The sequence below is a fragment of the Carlito syrichta genome, unplaced genomic scaffold (genome assembly GCF_000164805.1).
Source record: "Carlito syrichta isolate Samal-C Ts95f unplaced genomic scaffold, Tarsius_syrichta-2.0.1 Scaffold123517, whole genome shotgun sequence".
Classification (NCBI taxonomy): domain Eukaryota; kingdom Metazoa; phylum Chordata; class Mammalia; order Primates; family Tarsiidae; genus Carlito; species Carlito syrichta.
In genome coordinates, this window is record NW_007067613.1 from 15,133 (window position 1) to 37,782 (window position 22,650).

Here is a 22,650-nt window from a genome sequence, read left to right on the forward strand (position 1 = left end):
GCCTGACACCATTGCGAGTCTGCGAGGCTCCTCTCTGCCCGGGCCAAGATGTGTCCGCTCAGCCCTTAGACAGATGCCGGTGCACTCCAGGCGCACAGCACGGCCTGACTCACCCACCGCCCCACTGGCCCAATGAGTGGGCAACCAGGAAAAACTCTCTGGGAACTTGCATTTCAAAGTGTCGCTCCCGTAAGCATTCCCACCAGGTACCTCCGGCGAGGGGCAAGGCAAAGACAGCCGTCCCAACGTGCTTCCAGTCCGACAACTGGCGAGGCCCTTTGGGAAGACGACGCAACAGGCCACGCCCACCAGGCCCCTTAGACTCCACGGCAGAATTTACGGGGTTCAGCCCCAACACAGGATGGCAGGCTCCACGGGAGTGGAGCGAGGGGCCCTCAGAGAGCTACTCTTTGGGGCTCCTTAGAAGGCTGTAGCAACTTGTTCTCTCTCAGTTAAAAAAACCAGAATCTAGCCGGGCTCGGTGGCTCAGCCTGTAATCCTGCGCCTTTGAGAGACTGAGGTGAGTGGATTGCCTGGGCCCGCGAGTTCAAGACCCGCCTGGGCAGGCGAGACCTCATCTCTACAATAAATCAAAAGAAATCATCTGGGCGTGGTAGCGCGCGCCTGTAGTTCCAGCTACTTGGAAGGCGGAGGCAGAAGGATCGCCGGAGCCCAGCAGGTCGAGGCTGCGGTGGCCGGGAGCGGCCGCTGCACTCTAGTCTGGGCAGTGGAGTGAGACTCCAACTCAAAAAACCCCCAAAAAACCAGAAACTGCTCAACGAGACTAACGTCAGTGAGACTAACGACCATCCGGGACGGAAAATCCACGCACAGCAACGTTTCCTGAGGACGGAGGGGGCAGCTTGCTTTCAGGCCTGCCACGGCCTTCCCAGCTGGCCGCCATGGCGTCACGCAGCACTAGGGAGTGACAGGGCAGGGAGAAGCCGCAGGGTCAGCTCAGGGTTCCCACCTTGCAGGGCCAGCGGGGATGGCAGGGGCTGCCCCAGGCCTGAGTGGAAGCTCCGTGGAGGCAGGGGCACAGGGTATCTGGGGGAGGCTGCTAGAGGTCGCACCATGGAGCAGGGCCACATGGCGGGGGAGGGTCTGCAGACACCACGGGAGAGGCCTCCTGCCGCCTGGGCTGGACTTGAGTCTCCTGTCCCCTGCCCGCTCCCAGGGTGATCTGTGTGGAACACACCCTGGCGCAGAGAAGTTTGGTCATGCTGCCTGGCTCCTGCCCCCAGGGCCCCGGCAGCAGCAACGAGGACCAAAGGCCTTTAGGGTCACAGATGACAGGCCCACGGGGCAGTCAGTGGCTCCCATGGGAACAAAGACCCAGAAATGTACAGGGACAGAGGCCTCCCTAGAGACTGCAACCCAGAGGCCGTTCCCCAAGCACCCATCAGACGCGATGGCCCATGCCAGAGTCCAGGTCCCATCCTGGCAGAGACAAGAGAGCAAACCCAAGCGGGGCGCTTGCTCTGAAAGACTAGCCTGGAAGAGACTGCGCTGCCTTCAGCGGCGAGCGTGAGCTCTCTGACTGCCTTGCTGGGGGCAGAGCCCCAGAGCAAGACTCCTGCACACCTAAGTGCAGGGTCAGTGTCCCTTACGAAGTCATCTGGCCACACTGTGTGGGCATCTCGTGAGCCAGGACATCCCGGCCACGCTCTCTGCATGCCAGTGCTGCTGTGAGTGCCCACATGTCCCTCTGCTCAGGAGCGCAGCGGGGGTGGAGAGGAGGCAGGGAAGGGGGGTGGGGATGGCAAAGGCTGTGACGAGGGTCAAGGTGGAGGAGCCCAGGGGCACATCTCAGAGCCGCCACTCTGTGTGGACTGCCCACCTCTGGGCTTCTTCTACTTGTGAAAAAAATAGTAATACCCTCCTGACATATTTGACTTTGTGGCTGGGGGTTATGTTATCAGCAGGTGTATGAGGGCTCCAGGCTGCCATCACGGAGTACCATGACGGGCGGCTGAACACGACAAAAACGCCTTCTCCTGCAGCTCCGGGGGCTAGAGCCCCCCTCCCCACGTGAGGTGACAGGATCATGCCCACGGAGGCTCCAGGGAGGGCTTCCTTCCGCATCTGTCTCGCGCCCACCAGAAGCCATGGCTTTCCCTGGCTTGGCTGTGCTACTCCAACCTTCACTTGATCATCACCTGTCTCCCTTGCATCTGTGACCAACCCACCTCCCATCAGGGAAGTAACTGAAGCAAGGCTCGCCTTAATCTACTGCGCTCTCATCTCCATGCAGCCAAATCCATAAGATCCTATTTCCAAATAAGGTTCCCATTCAAGCTCCGGGTGGACAGGAGTTTCAGGGAAACGGTTCAGCAGCCAAACTGCCTAACCGTTACACAGGGTGGAAATTGCCCAGTGATTCCATGACCTCACTAAACTGCCCTGTGCACAGGACGGGCTGTCGGTCCAGTCTGGCCCGGTCAGACATGCGACATAGCCAGGAAACAGTGCGTGGGCATACCACCCAGAAAAAAGGCCCACGCCTGGCTGGCATCACCAGTGCCTCCAGGACTGCTTTTTAGATTAAACCTAGGGCATTCTCTCCTGAAATCCCACATACACATGAAATGCTCTCTTACTTTCAAGGATGAACCTCAACTAAGCTGATGAGGCTCTCTTTGAGAAATCCAGGGTACAGAAATCCTAATGGAGACAAAAGGGCACCTTCACAGGCTGTTATATGTTCTGAATACAAGAACTTCCATTTTACTAAGAGTGCTGGCCATGTCACACCTGCCTCTGACAGTGCCACTGTCTACTGATTTAAGATAGCATTTATGAATACCGTACTAACATATACCTCCTAGTAACAAATCGACTGTTTTAAGTAAGTTGCATCTACATATAAAAATAGGAAAATGTGATGTCGTCTTTCCACGACTAAAGTATTAAAGGCAGAAAAGTGAAATGCTTAAATTTCAAACATAACACACAATTCTCTTCATGGCAAAGGCAGAATACCTTGTGCTACGGACGCTTTCTTTGGGTTTCTGTGTAGAAGGAAGAGTATGCTCTTCACATCTCCTTGGATTTAAGTATTCCATACTGGAATGATGTAGCACTGACACTGAGGGTAAATGTCACGAACTAACCTCTTGTGCAGAAATTATACACAAACATCTCATTTGCATAACACTCACACGATTTCCAATGACGTGTCAGTAGCACAGATAAAGATCCCCAGGCCTGCGGGTAAGGGAATGGTGCACAACCGACTTCTCCAGGGTCTTAGAAGCTTTATTTTATCGGTGCTAGAATAAAAGTGCTTTCACCCATGTTGTCAATGGCTGGTGCCTAACCAGGGTGGTGGAGGGGACCAGGGCAGAACTGCCACTTGCCTGGAGCACGGGGGAGCTGGCAGTGCCGTGGCCTCCCTGTCCCGAGGGTCCCGGATGACCCCACAAGCCTGTGGCGGAGAACCCAGGGCCAGTGCAGGCCAAGCGCTCTGCACAGCACCTCACTCGCTGCAGAAGCCAGGACCCAGCGCCTTCACCTCTTGTGGCCACAGGACCTCCCTAGCTGTCCCGACAGCCCCTGTGACGGGAACCATCAGCCAGCAGGACAGTCAGGCCACAAGTGCCAGCTCTGGTGTCTGAAGGCTTGTGCCCGGTGGGGGGTGGTCGGGATTTGCCCTCCACCTTCCTGTTCCCGACGTGATGTGGCCGGCTCGAGGCCCGGAGACGCAGCGCCCGTCACTCTGCGGGAACCAGCTGCGTGAGGCAGCCCCCAGCGATAAGCAGCCACGTGCCAGCAGACCAGATGGTCATTTCCACCAGAGACCTTTCTGGAGTGCTGGCAACGTCACCAGACACCCTTGTGGATGACCTTGCGCTGTGACCTGCGGGTCACCGGCCCATCAGCAAAGTGGTGAGGCCACCTCAGAAGGTGGCTGAGGAAGGCGGAGACAGCCTGGCTCCGCACGGCGAAACCGCCGCCTCACAGGCACGGGCACCGCTCGCCGCGTTCCTTCCTTCCCTGGCTCCTCCCAGCCCCACAGAGCAGCACCTTGCTCTCTGGGCAGCCACCGATCGACGCTCACTGCTCGGACCCCTGCCGAGCTGCCCACGGGACTGTCCGGGGCTCTGAGGAAGGACTGCGCAGGCTGCTGATGAACACAGAGGGCGGCGGGCGGAGGCAGTGCAGAGAGGTGGCTGCCAGCCAGGGAGGGACAGGCCTGTCACTTGTCACTGCTGGCTTCTGCTGCCCAGTGTGCCACGGTGTCCAAGCCTAGGGGAGGCCGGACTGGGACAAGACCGTGGGTATCGGATCCACCCTGCAGCCTGCGACACGGCGTGTGTCCGTGGACCCCCAGAAACCCCCCGGCCCTGCCGATGCCGCTCTGCGTCCTGCACCGGCTCCCGCCTCCCCCGCTGACCCCAGCACTGGGCTCGCCTGCCGCGTCTCACTCTCGGAGGCAGGCAAGGCTGAGGCGCAGAGGCAGCGCCGTTCTCCCGGCGAGTCCTAGACTCGAGCCTCCTGGGGGCCACGCGTGGGCCCTCCCGCTGCGTCCCTGTCTCTAGATGCCCCGCCCTGGGCACCGTGTGAAATCCTGGCACTCTCGGAGGACGCTCTGGCTTTCCTCAGGTGAAGCAAGCACCGCTGTGGGTCTCCTGAAGAGACGAATCTCCCCTCCTCTCCACCTTGGTCTTCTTCGCCTCTTCCACACACGGAACCCTGTTTCAGATCACCACCCCTCTCCCCCGCCCCCCAGGCTGCTTTTCCCAAAACTCACTCTTCACGAGAGCACAGGCACTCATTAAACACTGGCTAAGCAGCCCACGGGCAGGACTTTCTGCCGGCATCAGGGCCAAGTTTAGCCCCTGAGGAAGGCACAGAGGTGACACAGTTCCGAGACGGAGGATGGAGGGACTGGAATATGACTGGCCAGACCCTGGACCGAGGAGTGGCAGCAAGGGGCTCGAGGAACCACACACCGAGGGTCACCGAGAGCCGACCACGCGGCCTGCACGTCCTGCTCAGGACTTGCTCGAGAAGCAAAACGCAGGTGGGTGGCACAGAAAGCGTAATCACGGGTCCCATCTGTAACAGCTGCCAGTCTGACTAAGGACCCTGTTCAGAAGTCTAAGGAAGACGCGGCAAATCTGTGTGACACGGAGAAGTCTCAGGCCAGGAGGCAGTTCCTGAGTATCACGCTGAGTGACCCCGGCAGAGCTCTGGTCTTCACTGACCTCTGCCTGGCTCATCCTCCTCCTGGGACCTGCCACCCGCCAGCCCGCAGTGCCACCGACACACGACGCCTCACAGTCCAGTCTCAGGCTGACCAGGAAGAGCCTTCACATGCATGTTTACACTTAAAAGGTCTCTAAGCGCCAGTGATGGCTAGAAGCCTGCGCCGGAGCAAGCACTTCTAAAGATAAACATAGAAGCAGAGCCAGTGCCTTGCCACCCTCCCCCGTTTGGCAGTGAGGGGACGGGGAGCAGCGGGGCTAAGACGGCCCCAGAACTCCAAGCGTTGGTCCCACAAGCCCTTCTGAGAGGGCGTGACACGGACAGATGTTCTGGGAGCTGCAGGCCATGACCTCTGTGCTGCCCTGAGGACCTCATGAAAGCCAAGGCCACTCGGCAGCTGGTGTCCCTGCGTGGCCCATGGCAATGACCTTCCGTCTTCTCGTTTGGGCTTCGCTTCCCCCCTCACCTGCTCCTGCGCTCAGCGTGAGGTGCTCTGGTGGCCAGGCGTCATCGTGGGAGGCGAGGAGGCAAGTCTGGGGCTGCTGGACGCTGAGCTGGAAGCTGGGACTGGAGGTGAGAAGAGGCCGCCCGGCAGGAGAGGACGAGGACAGGCTGCATCACACAGAGCGGGGCGGGTTCTGTGGTCCCGCTCCTCCCTGGCTTGCAGGACGCAGGCAGAGCACCAGGGCCCCAGTCTCCACCAGGGGACCTGGGGACAGTCCCGCCACTGGCAGAGCGAGCGGGAGACCAGGGAGATGGCTTGCGACGGGCCTGGCACTGAACCAGCGCACAAGGGCTGGTGGCAGTTGCTGTCACGTGACGAGGACACAGGCTCCGTCCTACCGGTGTGTGAAATGCCCTTCCACAGGGGGTGCCACGAAGGTCCTCAGTGCTGGGCTCCCGGGGCAAGAGTCCCACAGCAAAGCGCCCCAACATGACCGTGGCAGCGAGAACTGGCCCGACTTGTATTCAGACCGTCAATCCCACAAGATTTTTACCTTCCAGAAAAATCTCTTCCTTCCAGTATTAGAAGGGTCAAGGCATCATTGCAAAAGATGGAGCCTTAGTGAGGACTGTCCCCAGTGGGGAGGCCACTCACTGTAGGAGTCCCCAGGGTGGCCGCTGCGGTCACTCTTCAATACAGCTTCCAATATCCATACCCAGAAGTTGAGAGAAAGGGGGGGAGGGAGGAAGAGGGAGAGAGAGAGGGAGAAAGGGGGCAAGGGGGAGGGGAGAGAGGGAGAGAAAGGAGGAGGGATGGAGGGGGGAAGAGAGGGAGAAAGAGAGAGAGAGTGAGAGAATGAGAGGGAAGGGAGAGAGACCCGAGACGCCAGTGCTGACATACTTTGAACTCAGAGTAAGCGCACTGCAGATGCAGGATTTGGGTTTTTTTTTACAGAAAGGAAATGATATTCAGCTTGGGTAGAAAAGCATATGGGAGATGAGAAAGAACCAGAAGGTGGGAAGTGCAGTGACGACAGAGGCCCGTCTGAGGAGGCGGGTGGGGCACCCTGGCCCGGGAGGCTGGGGGGGCAATTGCTGAGTTTTTCTAAATAGGCTGGGCTGGTGCCACTGTCTCATGTCTTCTGATGCTAAAACCGGGGGAAAGGCCTTCGGCTAGAGCAGAAAAAGCTCAGAGGCAGAAGGAGAGCTAGGAGTCGCCAAGGGCCGCAGGCTCAGCCAGTGCCCAGTGAGCGATCTGCCCAGAGCTGAGGCACGCACACGAGCCCGGGGCTGGGAGGATGCCGACTGTGGCGTGAACCGAATTATGCCCAAGTGACTGTCAGTTCTCCCACTCCTCACTGCTCAGGGTCTCTCCAGGGCTAGGAACATCAGGCTGCCTGGGAGCCCGTTAGAAACACCCAACCCACTGAATCACAGAGCCAGGCTACAGTGCAGTGGCATGATCACAGCTCACTGCCGCCGTGACTTCCTGGCCTCAAGTGAGCCTCCTACCTCGGCCTCCCAAGTATCTGAGACAACTGAAATGTACGCCTCTGTGCCCGGCTCCAGAATTCTCTTTCCAAACAAGATCGGCGGGTGGTTTCCCTTTTCCTCCCACAGAGGACTCTGCTCCCCTAATTAAAAACAGTATTTGCATTTCTTAAATAATCTCAAAAAGCTTTCACCATCGTCTGCCCACTTTTTCCAATGTCGTTAGTTAACTGTCTTATTGATCATTTCCAAAGACATCCACCGGTGTGGCAGGATGCGGCAAATGCTCAAATATATTTCTTGTATGATTGAGTGAATAAACACAGAAACATGTAGCTGGTTCAGGATCAGCAGTTGGCCTCATGGCAATCACTAGCCCAGGGCAGGAAAGGAGTTGATAGCAGTTAAAGGTATTTCCTTTTGAAAGGCAAGTTGCAACTTTAAAGACCCAGCCAGCGGCAAGAAGGTTTTGTTTAAGAAAGGCCAAATGGCCCAGAGACTGGCTATTTCATGGAAATGAAAAAGAGTCTTATCTAAAACCCCCCTTCTGAAGTTGACGGTTTATAATCCTGCAGTTCCTGGAAACCATTTGTTCTTTGAAAAATCTGATTTTGCTAAGTACAACCCTGTAAGATTCCAAAGGAAGTATGTAATCATTCAACATGACCCCCCTCCCTTACCTAAACGAGGGTATAAGACCCCACGTCTCCTGTTCTGGGGTGCTCGAGCTTGATTTGGATGCATGAAATTCTCAGGCCCGCTGTGCTAGTGCTAACCAGCGTAATAAAGTGCTACTTCCTATAATGGTCTCAGTGTCACGATCTCTCTATTTTTCCTGCTACACCGGAAGCTGTTTTTATAAACATCAGAAAATCGGATTTATAAAGCTTGCCTCCCCCTTGAGAAGAGGAGGCAGCCTACGTGAACGCCGCTGGGGCCAGGCCCTGTGCCAGGCTTAAAATGCATTTTGGTGGCAAACTGGCAAGACAGCTGTCCCACCTCCAGGTCCTCTCTGAGGCAGCCGTAAGCAGGCCGAGCGCAGGTCAGAGCCTGGGTTCAACACTAGGCCCGTCTGATGCCACAGAGGCTGTTCCTGCTGCCCCCGAGACACCACCACTCCCACTGCCTCCTGCCACAGGCACAGACCGTCCCCGGCACCTGCAACAGTACTCACGCCATCCTCAGATTTTCAGTGAATGCCTTGTCCTTCCTAAGCTCGGATCAGGTGCCTCGGGAAGTCCCTCTATAATTGTCCTCCCACCCAGGCTACTACTGTTAATCAAATATGCACCATTCTGCCATCTGCGTCTTTCATTTAGCAACCTATTGTGAGCATCTCAAGTCAATACAAATCGAAGTATCTTAGTCTCTGTCAAGACTGAATGACTGCATTGTATTCATTCCCTGCTGATGGGCATTTCAGTCACTTCTTTCTTAATCAGAAGTAGCAGCCTGGGCAACATGGTGAGACCTCATCTCTACAAAAAAAAAAAAAAAAAAATATTAGCTGGGTGAGGTGGCATGCGCCTGTAGTCCCAGTTACTTAGGCTGAGACGGAAGGATGACCTGAGCCCAGGAGGTCAAAGCTGCAGTGAGCCTGACGCAAAAAAAGGGAAGAAAAACATCAATCACCTGGAGAAAATACTAGGGTATAAAAATAACTTTTGAAGACAGCATAGTCACACAGCAAGTCAGAGTGTTCTCTTAATTAATCTTTCTGTTTTCCTCAAGTCTAGCTTAGCATCAAAGCCTCTTTCACTAAGCACTGTTATGATAGGCAGACAGTCTGAAAGGCCTCTGTGGGCCTCAGCGGACCCTGGTGGCATCCCCCAGCCTGCTTCAAGTCTGCCCTCATGCTGCTTGCTCAAGGAAGCAGTGACCATGCAGAGGGAAACACATGCACATGTCTAGTGTTGCGGTTAGCTGAAAGCTCACAGCTGGCCTGAGTTCTCCTTCCCATTTTAATTAAAATGCACCCCCTCCATGCAACAAGAAAATGCTCTTTTAGTGCTGAAAGTCAGAGCAAAAGCTGTCTGAAAACTCTGAGGCTTACGTAAAGCTGCTTAAGAGCTGCTGTGTGCACCAAACAACGTGGACATTTCCTAACAGGATTTTGTGGAGTTCCAGTAAATCTTCCCAGTCACTGCTTTGCTCTCCTACTTTGGTGAAAACTAAAATCAATAGAAAAGGTCACTCAAGTAGCCAGAAAAGCAAAAAATACACACACATTAAAAAAAATATACTGGCCGGGCATGGTGGCTCAAGTCTTTGTAATTCCAGCACTTTGGGAGGCCGAGACAAGACGACTGTCTGAGCCCAGGGGTTCAACATCAGCCTGGGCAACTTGGTGAGATCTTGTCTCTACAATAAATTTTTAAAAATTAGCTGAGTGTGATGATGCATGCCTGTGATTCCAACTACTTCGAAGGCTGAGGTGGAAGGATTGCTTGAGCCCAGCAGGTCGAGGCAGGAGTGGCCATGAGTGTGCTACTGCACTCTAGCCTGGACAGAGTGAGACTCCAACTCAAAACCAAACAAACAAATAAGTAATATTTAAATATGCATTCATTATTTATAAATAAACTATTATTTCTTTCTGATACATTTTAAAGTTGATATCAGGTGATGAGATTTAGGCACACTTAGGTGTATATGAGTTTTCAAATAATCACTAAGCAGCATGTCAACACACAGTTTAGAGGGGGGTGGAGCCAGACAGGGCAGGGGGTGCATGTTTGCAGTGATGAGGATACTCCCATCAGCCACCCGGCAGCTCAGCCTCCTGCCAGGGCTTCTCCTGTTGTTCTTCCCCGAGCCCTTTCCCTGAAGGCTGAGAGAGCAGAAATGAGGCTGAGTGCAGACCAGGGTCGATGCAGCTGCTAATAAGGCCCGGACAGGGCAGGCCACTCAGGTCAGCACCTCTCCAAGTCCTCAAGGGAATGCTCACTTGCAGCTGTAGGCCGGCGGGGGAGGGGGGCGCACCCAGTGATAGCCATGTGGTCACCTACGAGGGACTCGTGACCTCCAGGGGGAGCCTGCTGGGGACTGCAGATGGAGAGCTCGCCCCCAGTGGAAGCCGCAAGGCCATGGAGAGCTCCTGGTCTCTCCTCAGGGTGGGAGGCGCCCTGGTTCCTTGCAACACCTGCTGTTGCCGTTTGTCCACCCACAGAGCAGCACATGGGCCATCTCAATGGGACACATGGCGAATTTTCCTATTTTACTCCTAAACAACAGTGCTGGACACGGGAGGCGGGGCAAGAGAGGTTGTCCACATGTGGGCTGCAAACACAACGCAAGACACGCATGACCAACACTTCTGCTGGCAGCATGGTGCTGCTGAAGCGACACATGCAAGACCACATCTGTGGGACACAGAACCTTCATGGACAGCAGTGCCCGAGGGGCTTCCTGGTGTCACATACGGTTGGCACGTGGGTGCACGGAACCTCAAAGGAGGACACTTCTTAGAACAGAAGCACAGTCAGCAGAAAGAAGAGGTCGTGGCTTTCAGGCAGGTGGTGAGAAACAGACTGTCCAAACGTTGGAAAGCACCATCGAAGTAGCAATCCCACCAGGGATCACACACAGGCCGACACAGCGACCGAGCTGACTGCGTGACCGTGAGACTCGCCGTCTCACCTGGGTCTGAGGTAGACAGATGCGTACAGGGGCGGTGTGGTGCAGGGAGGCGAAAGCGGTAGCCAGACTGCTCCACTCCGAATTTCCCTCCACTACCAGAGAGACTCTTGGGCATCTGCTCACAGCCCGCACCAGAGTCCCCAACTGTCCAGTGTGGGCAGCGGCAGCACTTCCCCTGCGGGCTGGCGTGAGGAATGAGCGAGACCACTCACGGCACGCTGAGCATGGGACCCAGCGCACGGCGGAGCTCGCGCTGCGACTGGGGACATCCCCAGGGCCCCCGGAGGCCACCTACCGAGATGCATGTCCATGGCCTTTGCACAATACTTGCACATGGCATCCAGGTCATTCAACTGTCCTTGAAGGAAGGAGATTTGGGCTTCTAATTCTTCTTCCTAAATTAAAGGGATAAAGATATGGAAATTTAAAAAACATATAAAATCCTCAAAATTCTCTAAACGATCTGGACTGTTTAAAGAGGTATAATCTCTTTTTAAACCTACACAATACAAAATACATCTGCAAATAAACAACCAACCCACCACTGCCACGGACAACAAAGTTGGAGAAAAAATGGGTAACAGAGTTTAAAAAATCTAGCCTTTTCCTAATTAACTCTAGCACTGTGCCATGTGTAACTAACTGCACATACAACCTGTATTTTAAAAGTATGTAAGATATCTTCAATAAACACGGAGCAACACAAATTAAGAGGGGGAGCTGGACTTCGGTGATCCATGGCACAGAAACATATTTTTTCCATACACATTTGGGAAACCAAAGATTTCCATTTATATAAGACACGTTTTACTATTTCCTAGACAGCGATAATCCCTTAAAACCTGAGATTTCACAAAGCACGTGGAGAAGCCTTGCCCTAGCAGCCCACGGACAGCTGCTCTCATCTTTCCTCTCCTGATATGAGACTCGAGTTGATTTACTTGTTTCTAGAAAAAAGTACTCTGGGTTGCTTAATTATCTAAGTGATAAAGAACGACCTAACTTTAACAAAAAGAGAAAGCCTTTCTTTTTCAGGAAAAGTTCATCTATACAAAATTTTTCCCAAGAAAACGAGAAGATTATAGGAATTTTTCTCCGAGGAAAAGAATAATCCCCATCATTTAGGATATGAAGCCAAGGTAGCTAGAATTCAAAGAAAGAGCCGGAAGAGGCAGAGGCTCGAAAATAGAGTCTGCAACTTCAATGCCTGCCCTTTCACAGAATCCTCTGTGCCATTAAAGAGGAAGCCCCCTTTCTCTTAGAGAATGGGTGTGATCTGACTTGTGCGTAAAGTCGGCAGCAGGAAGGTTATTTGCAGGGTGTCCGGCTAACGATTCACACGTGCAGTGTGGCAAGCACTGGTCCCAGCCGCCTGGACAGCCAGCCCTTGGGGGTGGGCACTGGGCTGCTTGGTGCAGGAAGCAGGGTGGTATCCCTGAGAGCCTATGCTGTAAACACCCACCGCAGTGCCTGTGAGCCCTGACCGGTCCTCTGCACCCCCTCAGGGGCTGCCTTCCTCCCATCCCATGCCAGGACCTCTGTTCCCAGCAGCCGCTGGGCCACAGGATGGTGGAGGAAACTTGGCTTGGTGCTGTCTTCCTGATGCCTCAGCTGAGCATGAGGCAGAAAAGCTGGGGAGTCTCAGGGCTTTTTGACTTCTTTTTCCATCTGTTTTTGTGCAGGCTTGGATGTCCCTGGGCTTGGAGGAACCTGCAGGAGTTGGAGAAAGGCTGCACCTGCTGGCCAGCCAAGCCTGGGTCAGCCTCCAGAGTAGGTGCAATCGCCTCTGCCCACCCCGACGTGCACGTCTGTGCTCCTCAGAGCCATGTGCATCCCACCTTCCTCGGATCTGGGCACCCTGGGACCTGTCTTGATCGCGGGCCAGCTGCCCACGTGGGCAGGATGAGGCCTGCCAGCTTCTGCTCCCACGAGAAGACGACAGCTGCACAGAGCCCAGACATGGTACTGAGTGCAAGACCACACGGAGGGAGGGAGGCCGCAGGAGAGGCCCTGAGAGTGCAGACGTGGTCCTAGACCTTTTGGGCCGAGCCAGCTGGAGCTAGCCATGCTCACTGCATCTCCTTTTGCACCTCTGTCCTGCCTTCCATCACGGGAGGGCATGACAGGGCATAGTGGGTTTCGGGATTCGGAAGCGGATGCCCGGCCCACATTCTGTCCTGGTCAGCTGTCAGCTGAATGATCCTAGATGGGCTCATTCCTTGGCCTGACACATTCCCAGTCACGGGACCTCAGAAGTCTCCCCTGACCCACACTCAGCGCTTTCTAGAGATGTGAAACAGACAGGGAGCTAGAGTAAGAGAGTTACAAGGCCCCAGCCTCCCGTCCCACCTGGATGAGTCCAGAACTGTCCCTGGGTGGGGTTTGGCAGCCTCTGAAGAAGGGGCCCAGTTGCGGCCTGGGCCTCACTTGCACATGGCTACTGACAGATGCTGACAGCCCAGGGCAGACAGGGGGCCCTGGGAACCCAGTGCTTCCACAGAAAACCTCCTCTCTCTTTACTCTGTGCAGTTTACATTGGATTTGCAACCACTTTTTTTTAAAATATAGAAGCCCTTGGAGCTCTACTCCCCGTAGCCACTCCTCCCTAGATGGCCTTTCTTTAGAATGGGAAGGCCAACTGGGAAGAACTTCAGAAGACACCCTAGGGGGCTGGGGCTGGCCTGTGGGCAGGGAGGGGCCAGCAGCTCAGAGAAGTGTCAGCCCAGGAGGCCTCTCTGTGGAGGACATGACTGCAGAGAAGACCACCCTGAGAGGGGCCTATGACATGCAGGCTTGGGGGTCTGGGGAGCATGGCACTTGCTGGGAAAGCAGGCTGGGCGACACACACACGCTTCCACGCCTGCACTCCTGCGTGGGGCTCTGACGACAGAAACAGAGGCGCTTCCTGCTGCCTAAAACCAAGGTGCTCTTGACAGGGACATACTCTACCTCGATGCAAACTCTGCAGCAAAGACAACTTTCCGCCAGCTCAAGCCTCCTTTTTGAAGGAAGGCTTGCACAAAAGCAGGACGTGTGAGGCAGAAGGGGCTGCTAGGTTGGCGGGCCAGAAGCCTCATCCGTTCGGAAGTTTGCTTCACCTTAAAGCTTTCCTAAACCCTTCAACGTCGCTCAGACTTTATAAATAGATATGGAATCATGTGGAGGCGGAAGGTGGCTTGTCACTTATTCTTCACTCTATTATCTAATCACAGATAAACAGGAGCCAAGACTGAGCTTCTGCAACGGCGGGAACCAACTTCCCATTTCCCTCTCAGCTGTCCACGTGCCCCCCCCCCGCCGACACTGCTGTGCACACTGGCCGCCTCGGTCACTGGCTTTCATAAAAGCAAACACTGGCTGAGGCCTTGAGGGTTCATGAAACCAAGCAGCTACTGTGGGCTTGATGTGCGCACAGACACTGAAGACACACGCTCATTGAGTCTCCTTTTGCATCTCTGTCCTGCCTGCCACCGCGGGAGGGCGTGACGGGCATGGTGGGATTCAGAATCGGATGCCCTGGCTCACATCCTGTCCTGGTCAGCTGTCAGCTGAATGATCGTAGCCGGGTTCATTCCTGGGCCCACTCCCCACCACCCACACAGCGGGATCAGGCAGAACAAGGCGGGAACACATGGGGAGCACAGAGCAAGGACTCCTTCTGAAAGCGCTGACAATCAAGACGGAACAGTGAGAGGGATTTTAGTGCAAGGCTTCATGATTCACTGCTGGGAAATTCTGGTTTCTCGTTTTGAGACCTTTATGTGGCTTAGCCTGGAAAGATTAGTTAGTGTGTAAGAGCCCGTTGCTGCCTTAAGTTCTGGATAGCAAATAACGGCTCTTACAAGGATGAGGAAGGTGGGTGACATGACCCCAGCACACAACAGCCCTGTTGGGAAGGGCCAGGGGATGGGCCCCCCTGGATTAGGAGAGAAAAGTGGCACCTAACCCGTGGACACATTCAGACATGGCCGACACGGAGCTCCGCTGGTGTGAACACACTTCCTCCTCGCAGAGGTCCTGTGAGGCAGCCTCTCAGCTCCTCCATGCCACGTGGTCCACTCGTCCGAGAGCCACATCCTCTGGAGTGCAGGCCGAGGCTGGCCACCCGAGCGCCTGGGTCCCCAGTCCTCCCGCAGGTCTCCCAAGCTCGGGACGCCAGCCCTTCCCGCGAGTGGCCCCCGCGCACAGTCTCCTTGGGCAGAGACTCGCCTGCTGCAGTGCTGAGCCCGAACCCCACGTTCTCGGTAAGTGTTTTCCTACGAAAGCATCCAGGGTGGCAGCCCCCTCGGGTGCCCTCCCCCGGGGTGAGCTTTTCTGTCCTCTCAGTAAAGCCTGCTTTCGAAAAAATGTCCTTTCATTGCCTGCTGAATGACGTCTACTTGGCCTGCATAATCTCAGGAAGGGTTTTGGGTTTGGTCTTTAGAAAGTGGTGCTTCCGGCACCAGCCCCCAACAGCCACTGCAGCATTCGGCCTCTGTTCACACGTTGACATCTCAGGTGTTTTAAGTTAGAATGCACGGATTTTACAGACCAGTTGTATCAAAGGACTCCGTGTCTTTCTGCTGTGTCTTGGCTAGAAACAGGACACTCTTTTGTCATTATTACTTATTTCTGCACTCATTTATTGAACAAATGTGCTCATGTGCATGCGGGAGGCCTTGTGAGAAACACAGCGATGAGTGAGCACGGACTCTGACTTCTGAATGCGTAGAGGGGCCAAGAAGGGGGTCAGGCGGTTTCTGCAGAAGTGACGAGAGGGGACCCCACAGTCCAGGGAAGGGAGGACATCTGACGTGTGTATGAGGACATGACAGCAGGTTTTCTGGAAGAGGAGGCCTTTTGGAAGGTTCTTGAAGGGGGGTCTTGGCGAGGGAGAAAAGTGAAGAGGCGGGCCCGGCCTACCTGGGCCAAGAGCCCGGCAGTGAGCTGAGTGGAACCGGGGAGTAGCTGGGACTGGATCAGCAGAAAGGCTGCCCCACCCGCCGCTCATCCGAAGACGCTGACTTCAGACTGTTACACTTGGGGCTCAGGGTTGACACAGGCTGCTGTGGCCCCTGCCCCTCGCACACTATGCTCCCATGGCTAGACATGCTGCAGTGTGTCTGCCCACAGACAAACTCGAGCCCCAGGGAACCGAGGGCAGGGCAGGCACCGAGGGGGACCCCTGCTGAGCTTTGCAGTGGGTGTCCTCTGATCACAAGAGGCAGACATGGAACCAGCCTGGAGGCAGCAGGCACAGGCCCAATATAGACCCAGCAGACAGGAAAGGCGCGCAGTATGTCTGGAGCAGATGGGTGAGCAGAAGTGGGAAGCGGAGGAAGCGGAAGCCTGGAGGGAGAAGTGGACAGGCCGCGGGTGTCCCGGGGAAGCTGCGGCCTGCACAAGGGTACGGCGCACACACAGCGTGAGGACGTTCATGCCGGACGTGGGTGGTGTCCACGGAGGAAGACACCAGCAGGAATCATGGACAAGTGCGCAGAGGATGCCGGACAGGAGGACCGCCAGGCCGTGTGAGCGCGTGCACCTGCGAGAGCCCAAGCAGGAGCACGTGTCACAGAGCTCACGTGGGCATACCCGGCCGGCCATGCCCTGTGCCCTGGCCGAGAGTACAGCTCCCAAGTCTCAGCCTGCTGTCTGGGAGATGGTGCTTCCACCCCACATGCCTGCTGGAGAGCTGAATCACGTGAGGTTTTCCAGATGAAATACTTTGCACGGAGCTTAGCATATGGTAAACACTCCACAAGTACTAATCTGTGGCTGTCTGCAGATTTTAGTATAATCTTGGAAAGTTATTCCAAGGGATTATGAGTGCGTGCAGTAAGATAGCTCCCAGGATATTCCTCACACATTCAGTAGCAACAGGGACACATAGGCAAATTCACCCCGCCCAAATCCCAATGATAGGCGACATAGGTCACTTGTGGTACATTTATTAAAAGACTACTGCCCGTAAAAATGCCTCATATACTAATTGAGGAAAAAGGTTACAAAGTAGTGAATCAAGAATAATTTTGATTAAAAAAAAAAAATACACGCACAGAACAAAGGGAACGAGAGTCACCAAATAGATTATATTGGTTATTCTTTAAATGGTGGCATTGTGGGTGATCCCCCCCCCACCCTTATTTTGAGTCAGAATCTCACTCTGTTGCCCAGGCTGGAGTACAGTGGCATGCTCACGGCCACCGCAGCCTCAACTTGCTGGGTTTAGGAGATCCTTCCGCCTCAGCCTTCCAAGTAGCTGGAACTATAGGCGCATGCTACCACACCTGGCTAATTTTTTGATTTCTTGTAGAGACAAGGTCTCACCAAGTTGCCCAGGCTGCTCTCGAACTCCCAGGCTCAGGCAATCCTCTGGCTTGGCCTCCCAAAGTGCTGGGATGACAGGCTTCAGCCACCACGCCCGGCCTTTCCCCTTCTTTTCGCTTATTTTTTCTGGGATTTTCTACCATGAAACTGGATATCTTTGTAATTAGAAAAATCAAGTAATGCAGATAACATATTAGAAGAGAAATGAGAAAAAAAGAGGTGTTAATATTTTCAGATGACCAAAATTGATTCCAAATCAAACTCCAAACAACACTCCAGCACTGTAAATAAATCTATACTGTAAACAATACTAAATGGTAAGAAAAACACTTAATGGTAAGAAAATGAAATAACTCACAGAGAAGGTGGATAATTATAATATTTAGTCCAGTGTGTAACCCTGAGTCACACAGTACTCTGTTCTACGCTATTTGAGTGGGAACACCAACGGATGCTGTTCTTTATGGATTGCTTAAACATGTTTCCTGAAGATACTTAAAAAATCAAGATGCATATAAAATTCCCTAGTAAACTGAACTTCCCATTTTCAAACAGGATACAGACAAACATGTTACACGTGAACAGAAGCAGCCTTTAGAAATTCTGAATTGAAATTCAAAGCTCATGGCGTCACATTCACACTATGAAATGACGTCATTTCAGAGCTGGCACCGCTTTCAGACACCATCTGAGCAGATGGCCTCATCTCCCCGCCAGTCAAGTACTTGTGTCCCACACCGAGGTCCCCATCCCAGGACCCTGGGATCAACCTGTGAGGACAGTGTCCACAGGGTTCCCTGGGAGACTCCTTTAGTCCATACCTGTGGCAGTGACATCCCACCTGCCTAGCCAGCCTCCAGGAAGGTACTGTGACCCTACCCTGTGGGACCCGTGGGCCTTGGCACTTCTGTGGTTTCCTGCAGCAAGCTGAAAAAAAAATTACATGAAAGTACACTCCCTCCTTATAACATAAAAAGTGGCAAGCTGCTGGCCATGACCCCAGGGGCCACCTTGTCCCTCTGCAGCCACACTACCCCAGCTGTCCTTGTGGATGGAGATACCCGGTGGACGGAGCCTGTTCCAGTCCCTTCTCTGCATGGCCAAGGAGCGTGGCAGTGGGGCCACAGGGGAGGGCTAGGAAGAAGCCTCTATTCTTCCAGGTAAACATTTTCTCTACCAAACTGCAGCTTAACTGACTGCACATCCCTGGAGTTGACAAATTGCATACCAACTCCATTCTCCTCACTGGTTTACGTGTGAAGAGTTCTGTCGCTCACCCCTGACCAGCAGGAAGGAGGCAACAACAACGTGTTCTTCTCAAAGCGGTTTATTCAGCCTTTACACCATGCCAGCCTCTTCTTTTTTTCTAGCTTCTTCTTCTTTCTTTCTTCTAGCTTCTTCTCCTTTCTTCCCCGTTGTCCCGTACTTATATCCCTTGGTCTCCACCCACAAGTCCCGTTCCAGCGTGTCAGCAGTTCATAGGCTCTGCAGCGTTGCACTTGCGCGGTGCGCAGTGAAGGAGGGCCCGGCGGTATATCATGCGCCTAATCATGGGACTTGGCAGAGGTCCCGGGCGCCATCTTGGCTCAGGCCGCGCTCTCCACAGAGTTCCAAATCTCTTTTTGAAGTCAGCAGTTGGTAGGCTAAAATAATTATTTCAGATCACACGCTTGCCATGGAATATGGATTATAAATATTTTAAAAATAGAGCAGCAAGGTTCATACAATTAAGAGAAAGAAATTTCCTTCCACTTGCTCAGTGGTTGCTTGTCATTTTTGTTGAAGGAGTAAAACAACGATCTTAGTTTCTTACCTCAGCATATTCTCCAGAGACTTCCCACTGCCCAGGCATGACTAGTCACTGTTTTTGTTTTAGATGGAGCTAACCACAGTCTCTCTACACCTCAGCTCTCTCATCCATAAAGTGGGAGGTGATCACAGCAGCAACTGTGCAAGGTTGCTTGAAGATTAAAGAGTGAATACATGCACCATGGTTAGAATAGAGGACACACATGGCACGTGTTCGAGACCATTAGCATGTGGTCCTGTCTATTCACACAAGGAGAACATGTTCACCCTAGGATATACTCATGCTTGCTTTACACGTAGACAATCTCATTCCAGACTTGCTATGCAATTAATCTTACTGAGATCAATTCTCTTCATTCTTCAACATGCACAACATTCACCTGGGATCCTGCACAAAAGCAGCATCTGATTTAGTAGGTCCAGCATGGGCCTGAGACTCTACATTTCTAGCAAGCTCCTGGGGATCCGGGCAGCTGGTCTGCAGCCCGCAGCAGGAGTGGCAAGAACGGGATAGCCCATCTCACTTCCCGGACTCATGCCCCCTAGACTTCTGGACATAGCTTCCCTCTTTCTGGGAAGGCCGTGGAACGCCTGTCTCGTCCTGTTCTGCGGCAGCCTAGCAGATGGCTGCGCAGTTCGATGAACTGTTGGTAACAGTCCAGGAGACCCGTCTCGACATGGAGCAGGGAAACGGGGGAGGCGCAGCGGACCAGCTCCAGGAGCACTTCCCAGCCTCCCTGGATGACTTCCGTACGGACTGGATCCAGTATTCTACTTAGAGCTAACTCTTAGACCATTAGGTATCTGTTTATGCTACTGTGAACACAAGCCCTTATAAACTGCATGCCAAAAAACCAAGTGAAATATAAATTAATTTTGTTGGATTATGCATATTCTCTTCTGTAACTTTTAATAAACAGAGGCTGTACATTAAGTATCAAAGAATAAAAGATGCTTTTCAAACACGAATGCAAAGAAAAGGAAATGGCAAAACACTTCCATAATTCATGGTATTTACATGGATCCTGAATTTTCTGAAGATATTGTCATAAAAATCATAGTAAGATTTATTAAGAATGCTTAGCGTTTAGAATCATGCTTTTGCCATGAGTTACCTATTTTAATCTAACTCTGCTTTTCTAGAGTTTTGCTCACAAAAAACAATACATGGAACAAAAAAGAATGGTGCCAGAAAAGAGGATCACGTGCTACGAATTCTACAGTATAGACTGAATGAGCTTAGAAGCTTGTAATAAACATACGAGAAATCAAAATAAAACTTTTTATTACACAGGTGTAACCAGAGGAAGAATAAAACCTCACCTGCACAGTTACAGACCTTATTATGTGCAAAAGTCCCATAACTGCTCCTTTAAATGAATAATCATATGCATATGGTATGTCTTAACTTCTTAGCCTCGTAAAAATTCAAAGGTATAAAAGTGTTAAGCACAGTTGTTAAGGCAACTGTCTGCGTCTGGAACACTGTACCTGCGAAAAAGATCCCCATGAAGGGCTCGTGTCTGGAGTATAATAAAACAACACGGTGTGGAGAAATGCCCACTTTCGACTTTTAGGCTGTCACCTCCGTGCTGTTTTTGTAGTTAGCAGCCTGACCAACCTTTTGAAGACCCACACCGCTCTCCCCTCCACAGGACGATCTGCAGATGTTACTCCACTTACCAAGGACTTCCCCTCTCCACTCGCAAGTGGTCGGACCAACCGACGTCACTGCCCAGTCAGCACCGGGCCTCCAGCTGCGCTTCCCGGGGTGCTAGCTGGGCACAGCTCTCTGCAAGCTCTCTTGTTGTGCCTGGCACCGGCCCGGCACCGGTCCAACGGCTGACCCCGATGGAAGGGTCTTCACCAAGGCTGCTCTGCTCACCGGGACAGCTGGCCAGCCAGTGGGAGGACGAAAGGCACACACGTGCACCGTACTCTCTGGACGGCGCCTCCCCCATGTCCCGCAGAGATGAACCCACACCACACCTGAGCCAGTCGAAGCTGGGCCCACGCGTGGCAGGGAAACACCTGCAGCTACAGTCAGTCAAGGAAACCCAGTGTTGGAGCAGCTCTGACATTCCTTTCTACATATACACCACCAATTTTGAGACTGCTGGGAAGAGAAAAGAAGGTGAGAAGGAAATAATTTTCTAAATCAACTGGTTTATTCATATGCTTCTCACACTTCTGTTAATTCATCCCTTAAATTAATTTACAGAAATCCCATCTCTTCCTAAATGCCAACAATTTCTATTAGGTTTTTCCATAAGTGGTTGCTAAATGATACAGAAATGAGGCGGCCCCAGAGGACGCCCGCGCGAAGCCTCACGCATCTGAATACCTGCACGACCCTCGGGGCCCCAGCAGCGTTCATTTCTTCCTAAACATTTACCAAGTGCCAGACACGATATCTGGCACAGAGGATCCTGTGACAGAGACAAGTGCTTGCGAGAGCCTTGCGAGGGCGCATAAGTGCTCTGACACTCAAAGCATCGGCAGGTAGCTCAGGACGCCTCCCCTCGAGCTGCTGCTGCTCTGGGCCTGGGCAGGGGCTCTGGCATCTGCAGGTAACAGGGCCCTACTTCCAGAAGTGCTGAGGGAGCGTGCCAAGGGACAGGGCTGCCCCAGCAGTGCAGGCTGAGCCTGGAGGCTCTAAGTGTCCATTCGGGTCAGAAGAGGCAGCAGAATCATCAGCACAACAGTAGGAGACGCACTCCTGGCTCTGGGGGGTGAAACAGTTGTGCATTCTGGGGCGGCAGGGAGGAGCTGGAGGGAGGCCCGTTGAAGGCAAAGCGCCAAAGGCCCCCCGGCCCCCCCAGGCCACGCCTCGTGGGGGGATTTCTCTTGGGGAGAGGGGCCTGCAGAACTCAGGGAGTCAGACGCTGAGCCCGACACCCAGGGTGCACACACTGGTGTAGAGATACTTCAGTTGTGTGTGACCAGTATTAACACGGATCGTCTAGTTAACATGGGGCTGTCAGTAATGTAATTAAGAGGAAAGTGTATCGAGTATAATCTTTGTAAATTCCATTCTTCCAACCCAGCACCTTCAGAGGCTGCGCCTCAAGCTCTGCGTGGCGCCCATTCTGTTCCAATACTTGTTTCGAAAACATGACTCTGTTCTAGGCAGCGGATGTTTAGGGAGCAACTGAGCAGCCTTGGCCCTCGCGTTTGCTAAAGGGCATCACCATCCTCAGGAAGCCTCCATGGACTCAGCAACGTGGAGCTGGGCCGCCACGCGTGGTCCTGTAGGAACACACCGTGCCTGTGCGCTGCACACACCGCCAGCCACAAAACAAAAGGTTCTGGACTTTCCCAACACTTGCAGTTCCCGCCTGGGGCCTTCAATAACTCAACACTGCCTTGAATTAGAAAAGTCGCTTCCTCTTGGTCAGGCCTTGGGGTGTGGAAAAACACCCCTTCTCCAGGTGGATGTGGCCCCAGACCAGGGCAGGCTGCTCAGTAGGCCGCTGGCGGGTGGGCAGTACCCAGCTGCTCGGAAGGCTGAGTGCAGGCTGTGGTCCCCAGCCTTCCTGCTCCAGCGCTCAGGCAGGGGCTCTGGTGCTCACGGCCCGCGGTGCTCCGGGGGAATTCTTGACCCGTGGGCATCTTGGGGAGAAAACCTGAAGGGGAACAGCAGAGTTCGGGGCAGGAGAGGAGGCTGTGGTGACGGCGCCGAGCCCCAGCAGACCCCCTGGGCACAGCGGCTGCAGCTGGGAGAGAGATACCAAAGGGTGCTTCTCA

General features: G+C 53.6%; 1 protein-coding gene across 2 annotated transcripts in view; it reads right to left on the reverse strand.

The window, feature by feature from the left end:
• The window catches only part of TBC1D5 (TBC1 domain family member 5), a 317,366-nt gene that overhangs the window by 3,676 nt on the left and 291,040 nt on the right, over positions 1 to 22,650 (reverse strand). For both annotated transcript variants that reach the window (XM_021707719.1, XM_008048448.1), the window contains one exon: positions 11,081 to 11,180. In XM_021707719.1, coding sequence (XP_021563394.1) covers positions 11,081 to 11,180 — 100 coding nt within the window. The remainder of the gene's footprint in view (positions 1 to 11,080; positions 11,181 to 22,650) is intronic.